Below are 15,545 nucleotides of genomic sequence, written 5' to 3' on the forward strand. Positions count from 1 at the left end.
AACATTCAGGAGAGAGAAGAGGGTTTGGGAGAGAGGAGATGCCAATACCATTCCTGATCCTAAAAACCTATCCAAACATCATAATCGAAATTGACATTCCCTTTACCGAGGGAATTGGTACGGGAATGGAATTGGATGCCCATACCAATTCTTGATTCCTATCATCCAAACACACCCTTATGAAACAATTAAATACTAAAAGACAAGATACATGCGCGCATGTATCAAAACATGGTTGTGCTGAAATCAATTCCCCAAATAGATTGTGCAGCCAAAAAACTTCTACATAGGATGATCTTAACCCTCCAATTTGTAGAGGTTTAAAATAGACATCACGGTATAAAATGTTGGGTATATAGTATAACCCTATGTATGTTCTAATATAAGCCCAATAGGATAATGGACCGGTGTAGTGGGCTTACATGGGCTAGAGCCCATTAACCTGTTATAACCTTAATGTATCTCTATATATAGGGGCCGGAGGCAACAGTCTAGGTATTCCAAACTAGATACCTAGGGTGTATTGCTTCAAGCAACCTTTGCTTAACCTAACATAAAACAACTACAGATCAGACCGTTAAGATCATCGCATATTCAGGGCACGGCCAATCTACGAGATGATCTAACAAATGAATGGCTTAGACCATCTAATTACATGGTCCCCTCAATATTTTATTTGTGAATGAAATTATTTACTATGGGATGAGAGATTAGATCCATATTTGTTACGGGTCCATCTAAGAGAAAAGATCTTTTCTTTTAACTTGCCATTAATTTAAGGGCTAAGATCCAAGTTTGCTGCGGGGCCATCTTAAAGGCAGGATCTTTTCTACTCACTCAACCATTAATTTATGGGCTAGGATCCATTGGGGGCATCTAAGAGAGTGGATCTTTTCTATTAAATCTGCCATTAATTTAAGGGTTAGGTAGGACCATTATCAATTTACCGTTGATACTTGAGCATGTGTATATCGATTCTTGGCTAAGGTGACACTAACGTTTACCATAAGAATGGTTCACTGCCAGAGGACAAAGTGGGGGGAGAAATGAGAATATCATTCCCCTTTTGAAATTGAAATTGAAATTGAAATTGAAATTCAATAGTTCTGCTCGTTTAGGAAATTTCACCGTTTTCTTTTTGTGAACGGTGTTGCTGAAAGCTATAAAACAAACTTTTTTTTTTTGATGGGTAAGCTGGGGTTAGGCAGACCCCGACCAGATATATTGATAAAAAGGAGATTACAAAGATTGAGCAAGAGCAAACCCAAGCCACAAGCGACCGGGAAACAAAAACAAGCCAAGAGCATAGCAGCACGAACAAAAACAAATCAAGAACAACGGCAAAAAAACCAACAACACGAGAACAACAAAAGAAAACAGCAAAAAAATAGAAAACCCCACAAAAAAGCAATAGCAAGCAACAAGTAAGGGAAACAAAATTTCAAAGCCCAACAGCAACCAGATGGGGACAAGAACCCAAAATCACCCAAGAGAAGAGATCCAGACCCCACTTAGGACCTGTAAGATCTGGGGATGAGCCCTTTGAAGGGGGTTCTTTGGCCCGGCAGAGAAGGGGGGGATGGGAAAGCTTTTCCTTTCTTCTTTGAAATGGTTTGCCAAGATCCTCCCTCAGATGTGGAGGGAGAGGAGACAATGCCCTTACCTGGGTCTTCTTTTGAGAGACATGCCAAATAAATCCTTCCCATCGAAAACCTCTTCCGAATTGGCTAAGGAAGCAAAACTGTTAGCTTGGGCAAACTCATCATTTCAAACTGAAAGAATATTTTCTTTGAGAACTTTAGACCCAATCATAGGATCAGATTTAGGAAGATCTGGATTTATGGGACTACTACGAACACCCTCAGCAACTCTGGAAACAGGTCTCCATTCCTTCCTAGAATGGGATGGAATGGAAGTAGGGCAATCTTCCAAGCAATGACTAAAATCCCAACAATTTGTGCAAGCCTTCGGCCTCCAATTGTAAATTATGGGTTGGATAATCTCTTTGGAGGAGGTTTTGAGTGTGATGGAGGATGGGAGGACTTGTTTAGCACTGATTTGAATGCACATTCTGGCATAATTAAGCCGAGTAGCTTCTGCTGTTTGGGTATCCATGTACAGAGGTTTACCTATCAAACTAGCGATTCTACTTAGACCATGCTGGGACCAAAACTTTAGGTGAAGCCCCGGGAGCCTTACCCAAACGAGAATGTCAGGTAATTGCTTCTTTTGCAAAGAGGAATCCGGATCCCACCTTTGAAGGATCAAGGGTCTGCCTCCATAATGTTGCCCAGCTTCTTCAAGAATTCGGGTGCAATCGGCTGCAGAAGAGAATTTGAATATGATAAAACCATGATCAAGGTAGTACATTTGTAGATTTCCGGAGATCTGCCATCTTCGCAAGAGAGATTCGCAAAGGGAGATGAAGAAGGGTCTTCTGCCAATAAAATACCCAACCAGACAATTCGCCCATTTAGCTTCAGATTCCAGGGTCTCATCATCATTGAAATGAAGCTTCAAATTTTCTTGTTCTTCAGCAACAGGGGTGATGAGGTCTAACTTTGTAGGCACAATACCTTGGTCATGGTTTGAGAACAAAATTTTCCATAGTTTCCCCATCCCGTATTTCTCCTAAAGAAAATCCACTATCTGTAACAAGGGTCACAAACGAAACCCTTAGCTCAGCTCTTCTTCAATCTCCCCACAAATCCCGTATTTCTCCTTCCTTCAAAACCCTAACCCCACAAAACCCTTTTGATTCTCTCTCTCTCTCTCTCTCTCTCTCTCCCTATTAGACCTGGCAAACGGGTGGGTCGGGCCGGGTCAACCCGCGGGTGATGCGGGTGCGGGTCCACGGGTCGGGTGAGAAAATGACCCACATTTTGGCGGGTCAAAATTTACGTGACCCGCGCGGCCCGCGGGTGGGCCGGGTCAACCCGCGGGTCTCCCGCAAATATGCCGCAAATATGGGATTGTAATAATTATTTTGATTTGACAGCCTCTATTTTTCCCGTAATTGTCATAACCTCCGATATGTGATTTGGTATTTTTTTCGTAATTTTAAAATTTTATAACCCTTTCTAGATAATTTTTCATTCAAAACTTTATAATTTAGCTAATTTACTTTTTATGGTGTAATGATTACTTTTTTACATTTTCTAGGAACATTTTAGCAACATTTGGATGCGCGCATCTTTGCATACGCAAAGGCCACTTGCCGAGAAATTGCCAAAGGAGAAGCTTGATAGCAAATTCTAATAAAATAAAAACCACATTTAAATGTTATCAACACTACTGGGCACTCTCACTTTATGTATGGCCCACACCATAGGATGATCCAAACCGTCCATTAGTTGGGCCATAGCCTAAATAGGTTATGCTCCAAAAATCATTTCCATAGGATGATCCTATCCCTCCAATCTGAATGTTAGAGGGTTGATCCTAACCCTCTATAGATCGGAGGGTTAGAATCAACCGATGGAAATAATTTTGGGGCATAACCTATTTAGGGTATGGCCCATCTAATGGACGGTTTGGAACTTTGGATAATCCTACGGTGCAGGACATACCGTACTTTTTATAAAGTGAGGAGTTACTCATAAAAAACAAACAGCAGTGATGATAACATTCTCAAAAAGATTAAAAAATACTGTAAAAATGCGGGTGCCCGCGGGTTGACCCGACCCGACCCGTGTTTTTGCGGGTTGGGTCACCCGCGGGTTGGTTTTTGACGGGTCACGGAAACTTAGACCCGTGCCCGCAAATTTGCGGGTGGGCCGGGTCGACCCGCGGGCACGGGTCACTTTTGCCGGGTCTACTCCCTATTGGAGAACCCATATCAGATTCTAGTTTCCCCATTTAGGGTTTTCGTTTTCATTGCCTTAGATGGAAATTTCTCTAGCTCAGCTCTTCTTCAATCTCCCCACAAATCCCCCATTTCCCCTTCCTTCAAAACCCTAACCCCACAAAAACCTTTAGATTCTGCCGTGAACTCTCTCTCTCTCTCTTTCTCTCTCCCATTGGAGAACCCATTTCAGATTCTAGTTTCCCCATCTAGGGTTTTCGTTTTCATTGGCTTAGATGGAAATTTCTCTCTGGATATCGGACAATAAATGGCCGAAGAAGAAATAGCAGCAGGATCTACAAACCCCGTTTCTTCGGATCACAAAACTTGGAGTCGGAGTATCCAAATCGGAGGTTTCTAGCCCTTTCTCTGGGTGACGAAACCCTACCCGAATCGAACACAAAAAACAGAATGCCCGAACCAGACACTGTCGAATCTGACGGGCAGGAAGCTAATCTTAGCGTCATCGTTGAAAAGAATCCGTCTGATTGACGCGTATCTGAATTGGGTATCAAATCATAGCCTAAGTAAGTTTTTCCTTGCTTTTCTCTTACTAGAAACCCACAAACATTCATCACAAGCCTCTTCTTGTTCAGGGTTCCTCTGAATGTGTGGAATTTTTGCTGGAGATCTCGTGATGTTCCCAAATTCCACACATTCAGACGAACCCTTATGACCATTGATAATCACTACAACTTCGATTGTTCCTTTTTTCCGAGTAACAGTTTTTCTTCTTCTCTTTCTTCTTCGTACAACTTTGAAAGTTCTTTTGTTATGGGTAAGATTAGAAGGATGTGAATGTTTTGATTCGGGTAAAAAAAAAACGAGAAAAAAAAAATCAAAACCCACCAAGCAATGCACGTCCTATTCAAAGTAATCTTGTTTATTTTTTTTAAATGTACTTCGAATTCTCCTTTGAGTCTTTGACCAACTTGGGATAGCGTTTTTCTTCTTCTCATTACTCCCTCTTGTGAGTTGTGAAAATGTAAATGAATGATGGGCTTGTTTTTTTTTTTTTTTTTTCCCGTTAATCCCTCTTATGTGTGCTTTTCTAGGGCTTTCTCTCTATGAATGTCGTGCACCGTTGAGATTGGCATGGACGACATAGATTGGATGATTGGGTGCATATATATATATATATATATATATATATATATGAGGAAAGTGTTGGTGAGCTTAAGCTCACCAAACTTATGGTGAGCTTAAGCGCCCCAATCACACACACACACACACACATATATATATATATATATATATATATATATATATATATATATACTTATTTCTGTTGTTTCCATGTGATCGCACAGCACAATCAATGACGAACACTAACATGAAGTTGGACAAGGTTCAGAACGCCATCCAGAAAGCGCAGGAGATTGCTTCTCAGTTCTGGTATCTATCTATCCATCCTTTATCTCTTCTTTGTTCCCTCTTTTCGATTTCTTTGCAGTATTTGGTTGCTTTTCTGGTGATATGTTTTTTTCTAATTATGACTGCAATCTTTGAGCTTTGATTTTCATTCTGATTGAGTTATGCCTAAGGTTATGTCAATAACTACCTGAAACTGAAATTTGGCCAGAGTCCCAAATTTCTGTCGAAATCAGCAATTTTGGCCGAAATTACTGAAATTCTGGCCGAAATTTCGGCACAAGTTTGAAATTTGTTTTTTTTATCGAATTCGGCAGAAATTTTGGTTTTGGCTATGTCCGAAATCGAAACTGAAATTTTAAACCTTGCTTGTACCTTAGTACACCCCAGGGGTTTCATGCGTGTTCCTCAATGGACTATATGCGCCAAGGGTGCGCCTCAAACACTCCTTGTGCGTTTGATGTATTTGGTGGTCATTTAACACTTTGGTTTGGCTTCCTAGCTACAAGGTATACAATTAGTTTTACCCTATTCGGCAGAAATTTAGCTAGTCCAAACCTAGTTTAGATTCTCAGGGCATGTGCAAGATCTTGTTTTAGTTAGATATACCCGGTGTATGTAATCGTGACAGACAGACTGCCTGCGGAACTTTCCTAGGTGTACTGGGTGTCTGTAATCATGGCTAATTTTGTTAGATGCCTTTATGTACATACATAGGGTTCTAGGTTTTAGGACATGAGCTTAGATCGACTTAGTCACTCACTTCCGTTCATTTTATTGTTTGATGTTTATAAATCACACTGATCTGCTGGGTGTTGGGCCTCAAACAAATCTCCCTTACCAATTTTACATAGTGAGTATGACTACATATTCACTATCCAGCAACAATCCCGATACAAGAGCTTCTAGGTTTAGGACTTGAGCTTATAATGACTTGTCAATGTTCTTTCATTCATTTTATTGTTTAATGATTTATAAATCACGCTGAAACTTACCTGCTGGTGTTTGGGCCTAGAACAAAACACCCTTACCTATTTTACAAAGCGAGTACTATCCAGCCACTATCCCGGTAGATACTCATTGCCAGGGTTTTGATGAATGGATCTCAAAGGACTATATGCCTCAAGGGTAAACCTCAGACACTCGTTGTGTGTTTCATGTATTGGGAAATCACTCAATGTTTTGGTTTGGGTCACGGGGCCATTGTATCCAGCGTTGTTTGCATGGCCTATGGCCCGTGACTTAGTCTTTCAATTTATGTTTTGTAGTGGTAAGCTAGAAAAGCATTGACAGCTAGTTTTTGTGGGCGATATCTTGTCCAATGTGGAATCATGGCCCAGGCACGGACCTAGTCATCAAATTTGGGGCCCGTGACACTAGTCATCAGGTATATTATTAGCAATACCCATTCTGAAATAACTGTAGCTAGTTTACAACTTATTTTTATGCTTGGGCAAGCAGAAGGACGTGTTTTAGTTATCAGAATTCACACTACCTTGGGTACTACTAGAACGTCCTAGGTCTTAACTTTCTATAATGCATCTAAATGTGACCTGCTTTTGCAAGCTTAGACACGAGACACCTCTTACACTCATAATTTGGATTGAATACACCTCTTACACGCACTAATTGTAGCTAGTTTACAACTTATTTTTATGCTTGGGCAAGCGGAAGGATGGGTTTAGTTATCAGAATTCACACGCGACCTTAGGACGTCCTAGTCTTAACTTTCTATAATGTATCCAAATGTGACCTGCTTTTGCAAGCTGAGACACGTAGGATCTTCCACCAAAATTTGGATTGAATACACCTCTTACACGCATTAACTGACATTATTGACATGGCATACTGGTGGGCTGCCTGCGGTACTTTTCCTAGTGTTGTGTGTGTAATCTTCACTAATTTTGTTAGAAACATTTATGTACAGAGGTAGGCTTATAGGGTTAGGACATTAGCCAATAATGAGCTGTCACCCACTTTCATTCATTTTGTTGTTTGATGATTCAGAAGGGTCACTGATCTATTTGTTTCAAGAGGTAATGCGTTTGTACTGCAATGGTCATTGGATAATGACTATAGCTGTTTGTGGTTCTACTCCATAAAATTGGCATATGTGCTCTCCTCTAGGCCCAACATGACGTAGATCAACCCTCGCAGGGAAGCTCTGGACCCTGAGCTTCAACATGGCATCAAAGGTTTTTTAAGCTTGACTCATGTAGGCTCCGCCATTGGTCTTTACAAGCATCCAAATGCACATCAACATGAGTGCTAAGAGGCTGCAAGGTCTCATTCCAACACAGCATCGAACAGTAGTTGTGCAACGGGAGAGGGGGTTCGATTCTCAAACACAACTAGGTGAATTTTCTGGCAGCAAGATCCAATCTGCTATGAGGGAAAATGAAACGCTTTTTAAAAGTAATTGAGCTGCATCAAATTAACCAATTCAGATATGGACTTGGTGATATTGTTGCCAAGAAGAATTTAAACCCATATGACAATGGTTTGATTCTTAAACACAACTAGGTGAATTTTCTGGCAGCAAGATCCAATCTCCTATGAGGGAAAACAAAACACTTTTTAAAGGTAATTGAGCTGCATCAAATTAACCAATTCTGATATGCACTAGGTGATATTGTTGCCGAGCAGAATTTAAACCCCAATGACAATTCCCTGATGTTATCAAATGGTTGAATCACCAAATAATAGGGGTTTATATTTCTGGGTCAAGAAATATTTTGGAACCTTAGCTAGTCCACTCGGATCAAACCTGTAATAGAGGTTTCCTATTCGACCTATGGAATTCTTTACAGAACCAGAGATGCTCGATTGAATCTTGGATTCACAGAAAGAAATAACTCAATTCCTTCATAAACCAATTTAGGTATAAATTTACATAAAAGTCATCAAGTCTGGTATCTAATCTACTCCCAATGAATTAGAATGGTCAGAAAAGAAAAACACAACTGCCGACATCTCTGGATCTCATTAATGGCAATACAAATCAATGAAAAATTCTAATCATGGGATGAAAAGAAACCAACCGGATTCATTCAATGGATCTTGTTTGCAACAAGAGAAAAGGTAAGAGGAATCAGGGGAAGGAGGTACGCTCGATACCTGCTTCTGATCTCCTAAAGAGAGGGTCCTTATCACAGCAGTGAGCTCCTCCTCCCCCCCTTCCCCTCCAGGACCTCCCATCTTCCCCCCCCTCCCCCTCCCCCCTTCTCCTCCTCCTCCTCCTCCTCCTCCCCTCCGCCTCCGCCTCCGCCTCCGCCTCCGCCTCCGCCTCCCCCTCTCCCCTCTCCCCTCCCTCGTCCTCATCCTCGTCCTCCTCCTCCTCCTCCTAAATTGCTTATTGATATTTATACTTACCTAAAGGCAACTGAAATCACTAACTTGCACTTCACTAACTTGTTGCTGAAATGACAAAGATGGCCCTGCTGTAGCTCACTGAGCAACCTGTCTCTGAGCTCCAAGTTTAGTAGCTCTGCGTCACAACAACAACGGATGTTGGTATTTATTTTGGTTGCTTCTTGTCATATTTGTTTTATTTAAACTGAAAAGATTGCTTAGTTCCCGATGAAAATATTGCATTGCATTTTGAACATAGCAACCATAATTTTGATAAATTTGGTGAATAAAAGGATCTTTCATTTAAATTTTAATTTTATAAGAAATTCCCAGGAATAAATTTTAACTTTCTGTGCGCGTGCTTGCGTGTGTGCATTTATTGAACGTGTTACATTAATATCCTTAGCTGTTAAAATTTCTAGCAGTTGTCTTTTGTTGCTTACTTTCTTCTTTCTGTTTTTGAGACTAACAGGTCTTGAATTTAATACATGAAAGGATTTAACTTTTCATCACAATGATTTGTTGGTTTGTGAACATTTTTTGGTCATTCTGTTTTTTCTGATTGATAGTGATTGTGGCGACCGCATCCATGAATTACTGGTTATATCAAAAGAGCTCATGAAAAATATTCTATTCAAACTGATGCTTGTAGGAATCATTTTAGCGAATCAAACTTTATTGAGTTTGCCGGTGTCAAGGAACTTCATTCAATTGGGATTTTTTATTCCGCTTGGTTTTGATTAAATTTTGAATTCTTTATTTCTAACAACTAGAAATGTGTTTCTAGGTAGTTGCACCTGTAACAGGTAATGTATTGGTGAAAGATTTGACCCTTAAGGTTGACCCAAGATCTAATCTGTTCGTAACTGGTAATTTTTTGGTCAATAGTCATGATGCAGCCTCCATTCATACCTTATTAATGTTTATTTAAGAGTTAAGCTGGCGGCTCTACTTTATATAGTTTTTGATAACTGCAGATTATGGTTTGAACAATAGAATAGGACCATCTTGAGATATGTTGTAAAGCAATTAGATTCACTCTCTGTTTCCTTATTCTATTTCAAGGTACAGTTCTCAGAAATTAGTCTTCATGAGAGAGTTCCTAAGATATTGGGGAAGTAGTGGGATTTCATTGGCATTTGGAGGCTTCCCATAACACTTAAGATGAGAGCTTAGTTGTTCTTTGTATTTCTTGTTTTGTGATAGGCAAAATAGTCATCCCATGATCAATAGTAAAATATGCATGTCAACTATCCTTCTATATGAATATTTATATCCATGCCATTGTGCACTTCCCTAACTGTAGTTCTTAGATAATATAATATTTTATTGAATTCACAATATTAAATTGGTTAGCAAAAGTATCCCTTTTTCTAGTTGCATTTGTATAGCATTAATTCCATTTTATGGGCTAATGGTATCTGTATTCACTCCATGTTGAGTTGCTTGGAATTTTCACTTACCTAAGTGGTTATCTAGAAGCTTATGATTTGTGGACACGGACACGAGTGTCCTGTGTCGACACGGACAAGGAGTGTCGGACACGGTGAACTCTCAAAATTTAGAAACGGGGACACGCCTAAAATAGAAAGTACATATAATCATAATTTTTGGACACATTCGTGTGCCGAGTTTCGACACGGACATGAGGTATCGAACATGGCAACCACTAAAAATCTAGAAACAGTGTCACACATACACATACATATATATAAAGTGAATGACACTTCTAGCAGTACACTTAAAAGTGTCTAAAGGAGTGTCGACATGTGTGGACACGGGTGTCGTGTCGGACACGACATGACACGCGTGTCTGCAATAAATTCGAAGTGTCGGCCAAATCATAGTCTAGAAGTTATATGGAATTGAATCTGGTGTGGATATGGACTAATTGGAGAGATCATGATCTTATGACTATACAGGAAATATAAGTTGTCTCTTTGTTAAAGTAGTTCAGACATTTCACAGGACAAATTACTAGTTAGAAGAATTACTCTCCATATATTAGAATTGTTATTGTCATTCACAGGCCAAATCATAGTCTACATGGTTGTTCTTGTCATTTTACCTGTATAGTCATAAATCATGAGTTAGTATCTTGGATTATTTTTTTCAAGTTGAAAACCATTGTAACTTGGAACTTTGGTTGTGTGTGCTCTATTTTTGCGTCATCGAAAAACATGAAAGACATGATAGAAAAGGTGTCCAGCTAGGCCCCACCTCTTATATAGATGCAATTGTCCTGTACCTCACCAAAGTGTCCAGTTAGCCCCCTCCATGTAACTCAAACATAATTTTCTCTCATAATGCTTTTGAAGAGATACCCATCCTTCACCAAATAGTTATTAACCGCTCCATGCTGACACTGTGCCCATATCGTAGAACAATCCGTGCCCTCTGCATAAAACTTTTAACATCATGTTAAACATGATAACTTTGGCAAACATACAGCTCAATAACTCAAAGCTTATGCTCAAAGAATCAACCAATCTATTGTGACATCATGACTTATGTTGATATCATGGTGTGAAATAACCAATTACTCCAAAAGCTTAAGATGTTAGAGTTGGTGTCATTTAATTATTTATACTTCAACACCCCCCTCATGTGTGACCCCTCTTTTTTTTGTTTTGTCCTTACACGTGGACTTTTAGTATCGCGGAGTTGTGAGTATTGAACCGAGAACATATTGCAGTATTGAACCGAGAACATATTGCTTTGATACCATGAGAAACAACCAATTACTCCAAAAGCTTAAGCTGCTAGAGTTGGTGTTATTTAATCATTTATGGGTTCCTGCCATAAATGATTAAGCTGCTCTGATACCATGGTTTCCTGCCATGTCTAATGATGAAGGTGAACTCCTCCTACAGGTAAGCCACCCATCAAGCATGTCGGCTTCTCAATTTATGTTTTCCATTGATGCGCTTTAATTTCTCATGATCTGAAAAATAAAATGAACTCCTGTTGGCCTCCAATGACGAAGAGCCTGAAAAATGGCATAGAGAGTATCGAGTATTGACCCAAGTGTCATTCAACTTTTCACTGATGAAAGTTATAAGACAACCCTTCGGCTCAATATCGCTCCAATTCTCTTGTTAAATGCATCACAATCCGCCTCAGTGACCTTCTTGAAGACCGGTCAACACAAAACAAAAAAAAATTGTTTCCATCCCCTTCGAAACACATAAGAATCAATATGCATACTGAAACCAAAACCTAAGTGTAGATATTATAAAAATTATTGAAGTAACACAATTCATACTGTGTATAGTTACATACTATATTTATAATATTATAATTTTTGTATTTTTATTATAAAAATATTTTACTATTAAAAATATTTTACTATTAGGAAAACTTATTTATTGTTATACATAAAATTTTTGTTGCATTTTCTTACCATTTTATATCTTTATTTAGTGTTTTATTGTTATAATATACAAGCATGTGTTACATAATTATATTAATATAAATTACATGTAAAATGCGGTGTATACATTATGCATACATATACATATGAAATAATAGTATTACATATGAAATAATGGTATTGGTATGTAATTATTATACATGTGCGATAATGCATGTCACTCGGTGTTCAATGTTGTTAAACCATTATGGGTAATTTATTTGCTTTTGCGATGATTTTTCCATGTGTATTTATGCTTATTCTAGCACCTCCTAATGTTTCATCTTAAATGTCCATAATTTGCCTATGTTTCCATATTTTTCTCCGATCTTACAGGATTTTCACCAAAATTTTCATCTGAAACCGGCATGTTTCCATTTCCGTCATAGCTAAAACGCATACAAAAACCGAAACTGAAACCTTGTTGTCAGCTTTTCCTTCGTTAACTAAAACTTCTTTGCCTCTTTTGCCCACTAAAGTACCATCTCTTAGACAATCAGTGATCAATGCAATGATGGAATATAAATTTATGATGGTCTGCCTATAGAAAGTGGCTAAACCATGAAAGCAACAGATATGTTGAATGGTTGTAGGCATAGTTCATGTAAGGATACAAAAATCGAAACCTGAAACCTTGTTGTTAGCTTTTTCTTCGTTAACTAAAAGCTCTTCTTTGCCTCTTTTGCCCACTAAAGTACCATCTCTTAGACAATCAGTGATCAATGCAATGATGGAATAGAAATTTATGATGGTCTGCCTATAGAAAGTGGCTAAACCATGAAAGCAACAGATATGTTGAATGGTTGTAGGTATAGTTCATGTAAGGATAGCCTCGACCTTCTCTTGATCTATCATGATGCCTGAAGTTGTACTACATATCCCAGAATGACTACATGTCAATAAGCTGCACTTCTTAAACTTCCTAATGAAGGGCATGTAGATCTGGTTCATCAATCTCATGAGCACACCAGGGGCTTTAGATAGCCCACCATACCGTCAAAGTACACCATATCATGGACGCTGGACAGTCCTATGATTGTATCGCCTAGGCGTCCAGAGGTGCTACATCACACCATTATGCGGTAACGTTTAGCAACTGTTGCCGTATTTCCCTTCTTGAACCATGCAACCTTGAATGGCCTAGGGTGCATCTCTATCTTTACTTGGAGCTTGGGTTTTCGGATACAATATTCTCACAATTCCTCCAATCAATAATCATGGACCCTGGACAGACCTATGATTGTATCGCCTAGGCGTCCAGAGGTGCTACATCACACTATTCTTCATCCTTGTAGTATCCACTAATAGAAATTGAAGCTAGAAACATTTAGCAACTGTTACCTTATTTCCTTTCTTGAACCATACAAGATTGTATGGCCTAGGGTGCATCTCTATCTTTACTTGGAGCTTGGGATTTCGGATACAATATTCTTCACAAATCCTCCAATCAATCTCCCTCTTTTGATAGTGAGAGTGAAAGATGTTCGTATGCAACCAATCTCCCTCTTTTGAGGCCTTACAAGAATCATACTCTTTCGGATGACCAATGTCTCACTATCCTCTTGCGTTGTTTTCATTTTCCAATATTCTCATTCTTATGTATGATGCTTATTTTGGGTTTCCATTCTGCAGGTTCATCGATTAGCACTTTGTGTTTTTTGACAAAGAGAATGGGATTTTTGTAGCTGAAGCCAGCTTCCAGATCATAATCTTCTGACTATGGTGTACCTTAAGGCCTCAAGCTATTTTGCCAATGGTTCTATAGATTTTTACAGCTATGTAATGGGACTATTCTCATTTTTTAAAAATCGAATTTGGTTTTGATGTTTCTTTCATTTATTTAGGTGTCAAGCTTTGATTGAGGTATGATATGCGTAAGAAATAGACCGGGTTTGTTGCACTGGATAAAGCTTTAAGCCTGAATCTAAAGTGAAGGACCTGGTTGGTAAACTCTTTGCACTTTCTCCTTTCAGATTATCAAATGTTCAACAGGATTTTGATCAAAATATTATCGCTTTTGATTAGAAATCTATTAAATCGCCAATCTTTCTCTTCTTTTTTAGAAACGTTCAGACAATGGAAATGGGTTTCTGATGGACACATGGAAGATACTAGATAAGAAGATGATGGATGTTATAGACTCCAAATCAAATTGAGATCACCTTTTGATCAGACAATCCTAAGAGGGCCTTGATCCACCAAACCACCATTTACATTCTCTTAAAAACAGGTAAAAATCTCTTTCCGCAATCTGCTCATCCTTCAGCATTGATTTTTACATTATGGACTCTGTGATGGTGCGTAATTTATATTGTTTGACGCGTCCTATGAAAATGACAGCTTTTCCACCAGGTAGAGAATTGCAAATACAGAACATCGAACTACTTTTAAAGATATTTGGGTTACAATCTCTTACTATCATTACATTCTTTAAACCAAATAGAATTATTGTCAAGTGCTGTGTGTGTGTGTGTGTGTGACATTTCCCTATCTAAAATTTTCATTCAGCCAATCCTAGCATCCATAAAGCTCATCACAACTCACAGCCATTCCACCAGCTTTTATTTGTTTTATTCATGAAACATTGAGATTTGAGAATGGGTTTGTTATGCAATGCATCTATTGATTGAAAAGTTTCCTTTTCACCATTTTTTGTTTGTTTATTCATTGAATATTGAGAATGGGTTTGATATGCAGATAAGCAAGAGGTGGCGGTCCCAAGTTCAAAAAAAAATGGGGCAGATAAATCCCCAAAATCCTGTCGTGATTTTAGGAAAGTGATCTGAGTCATTTTTTTGGGGCGGAAATCATGTCCAAATAAAAACGAAAAAAACGGTAAGAACCTAGGAACTTTCCCAAAAACCCATGTATTGCACTATCCTCTTGCTTTGTTTTCATTTTCCAATATTCTCATTCTTATTTCTGATTCTTATCTTGGGTTTCCATTCTGCAGGTTCATCGATTGGCATTGTGTGTTTTTTGACAAAGAGAATGGGGTTTTTGTAGCTGAAGTCAGCTTCCAGATCATAATATTTCAACTGTATATCTTAAGGCCTGGAGGTATTTTGCCTATGGTTCCATAGATTTTTACAGCTATGTAATGGGATTATTATCATTTTTTTAAATCGAATTTGGTTTTCTTGTTTCTTTCATTTATTTAGGTGTCAAGCTTTGATTGAGGTATGATATGGGTAAGAAAAAGAACGGGTTTGTTGCACTGGATAAAGCTTTAAGCCCTGAATCTAAAGTGAAGGACCTGGTTGGTAAACTCTTTGTACTTTCTCCTTTCAAATTATCAAATGTTCCACATGATTATGATCAAAATATTATCGCTTTTGATTAGAAATCCATTAAATCGCCAATCTTTCTCTTCTTTTTTAGAAACGTTCAGACAATAGAGATGGGTTTCTGATGGACACAAAGAAGATGATGGATACGAAGATGATGGATGTTTGGCTCCAAATCCAATTGAGATGACCTTTTGATCAGACAATCCTAGCAGGGCCTTGATCCACCGAACCACCATTTACATTCACCCAAGATCAGCTAAAAATCTCTTTCTGCAAA

The 15,545-nt window shown here is 38.6% G+C and overlaps 1 protein-coding gene and 1 long non-coding RNA gene across 4 annotated transcripts; one reads left to right on the forward strand and one right to left on the reverse strand.

Annotated features, from left to right (window-relative positions):
• Positions 1-1,767: 1,767 nt before the first annotated feature.
• Positions 1,768-2,619, reverse strand: LOC143862969 (uncharacterized). The gene has a single exon (XM_077373865.1). It carries the CDS (start codon positions 2,617-2,619, stop codon positions 1,768-1,770), a length of 852 nt encoding a protein of 283 aa, XP_077229980.1.
• An 11,228-nt stretch (positions 2,620-13,847) lies between these two features.
• Positions 13,848-15,545, forward strand: LOC143862963 (uncharacterized). 3 transcript variants are annotated; one of them, XR_013240594.1, is made up of 6 exons: positions 13,848-13,919; positions 14,042-14,208; positions 14,676-14,813; positions 14,932-15,038; positions 15,140-15,241; positions 15,360-15,545. It is a non-coding gene; the product is annotated as an uncharacterized LOC143862963 (long non-coding RNA). The 3 variants fall into 3 exon arrangements; XR_013240593.1 differs by having other exon boundaries at positions 13,875-13,923; XR_013240595.1 differs by having other exon boundaries at positions 13,875-13,923; positions 15,140-15,237.

Source organism: Tasmannia lanceolata, unplaced genomic scaffold (assembly GCF_043159265.1).
Source record: "Tasmannia lanceolata isolate RefF3 unplaced genomic scaffold, GAP_Taslan_0.1 ptg000038l, whole genome shotgun sequence".
NCBI lineage: Eukaryota > Viridiplantae > Streptophyta > Magnoliopsida > Canellales > Winteraceae > Tasmannia > Tasmannia lanceolata.

What these genes read in the sequence shown, in the direction of transcription:
- LOC143862969 (XM_077373865.1), bottom strand. Translation starts at nt 2,619, where the DNA reads ATGGGGAAACTATGGAAAATTTTGTTCTCAAACCATGACCAAGGTATT.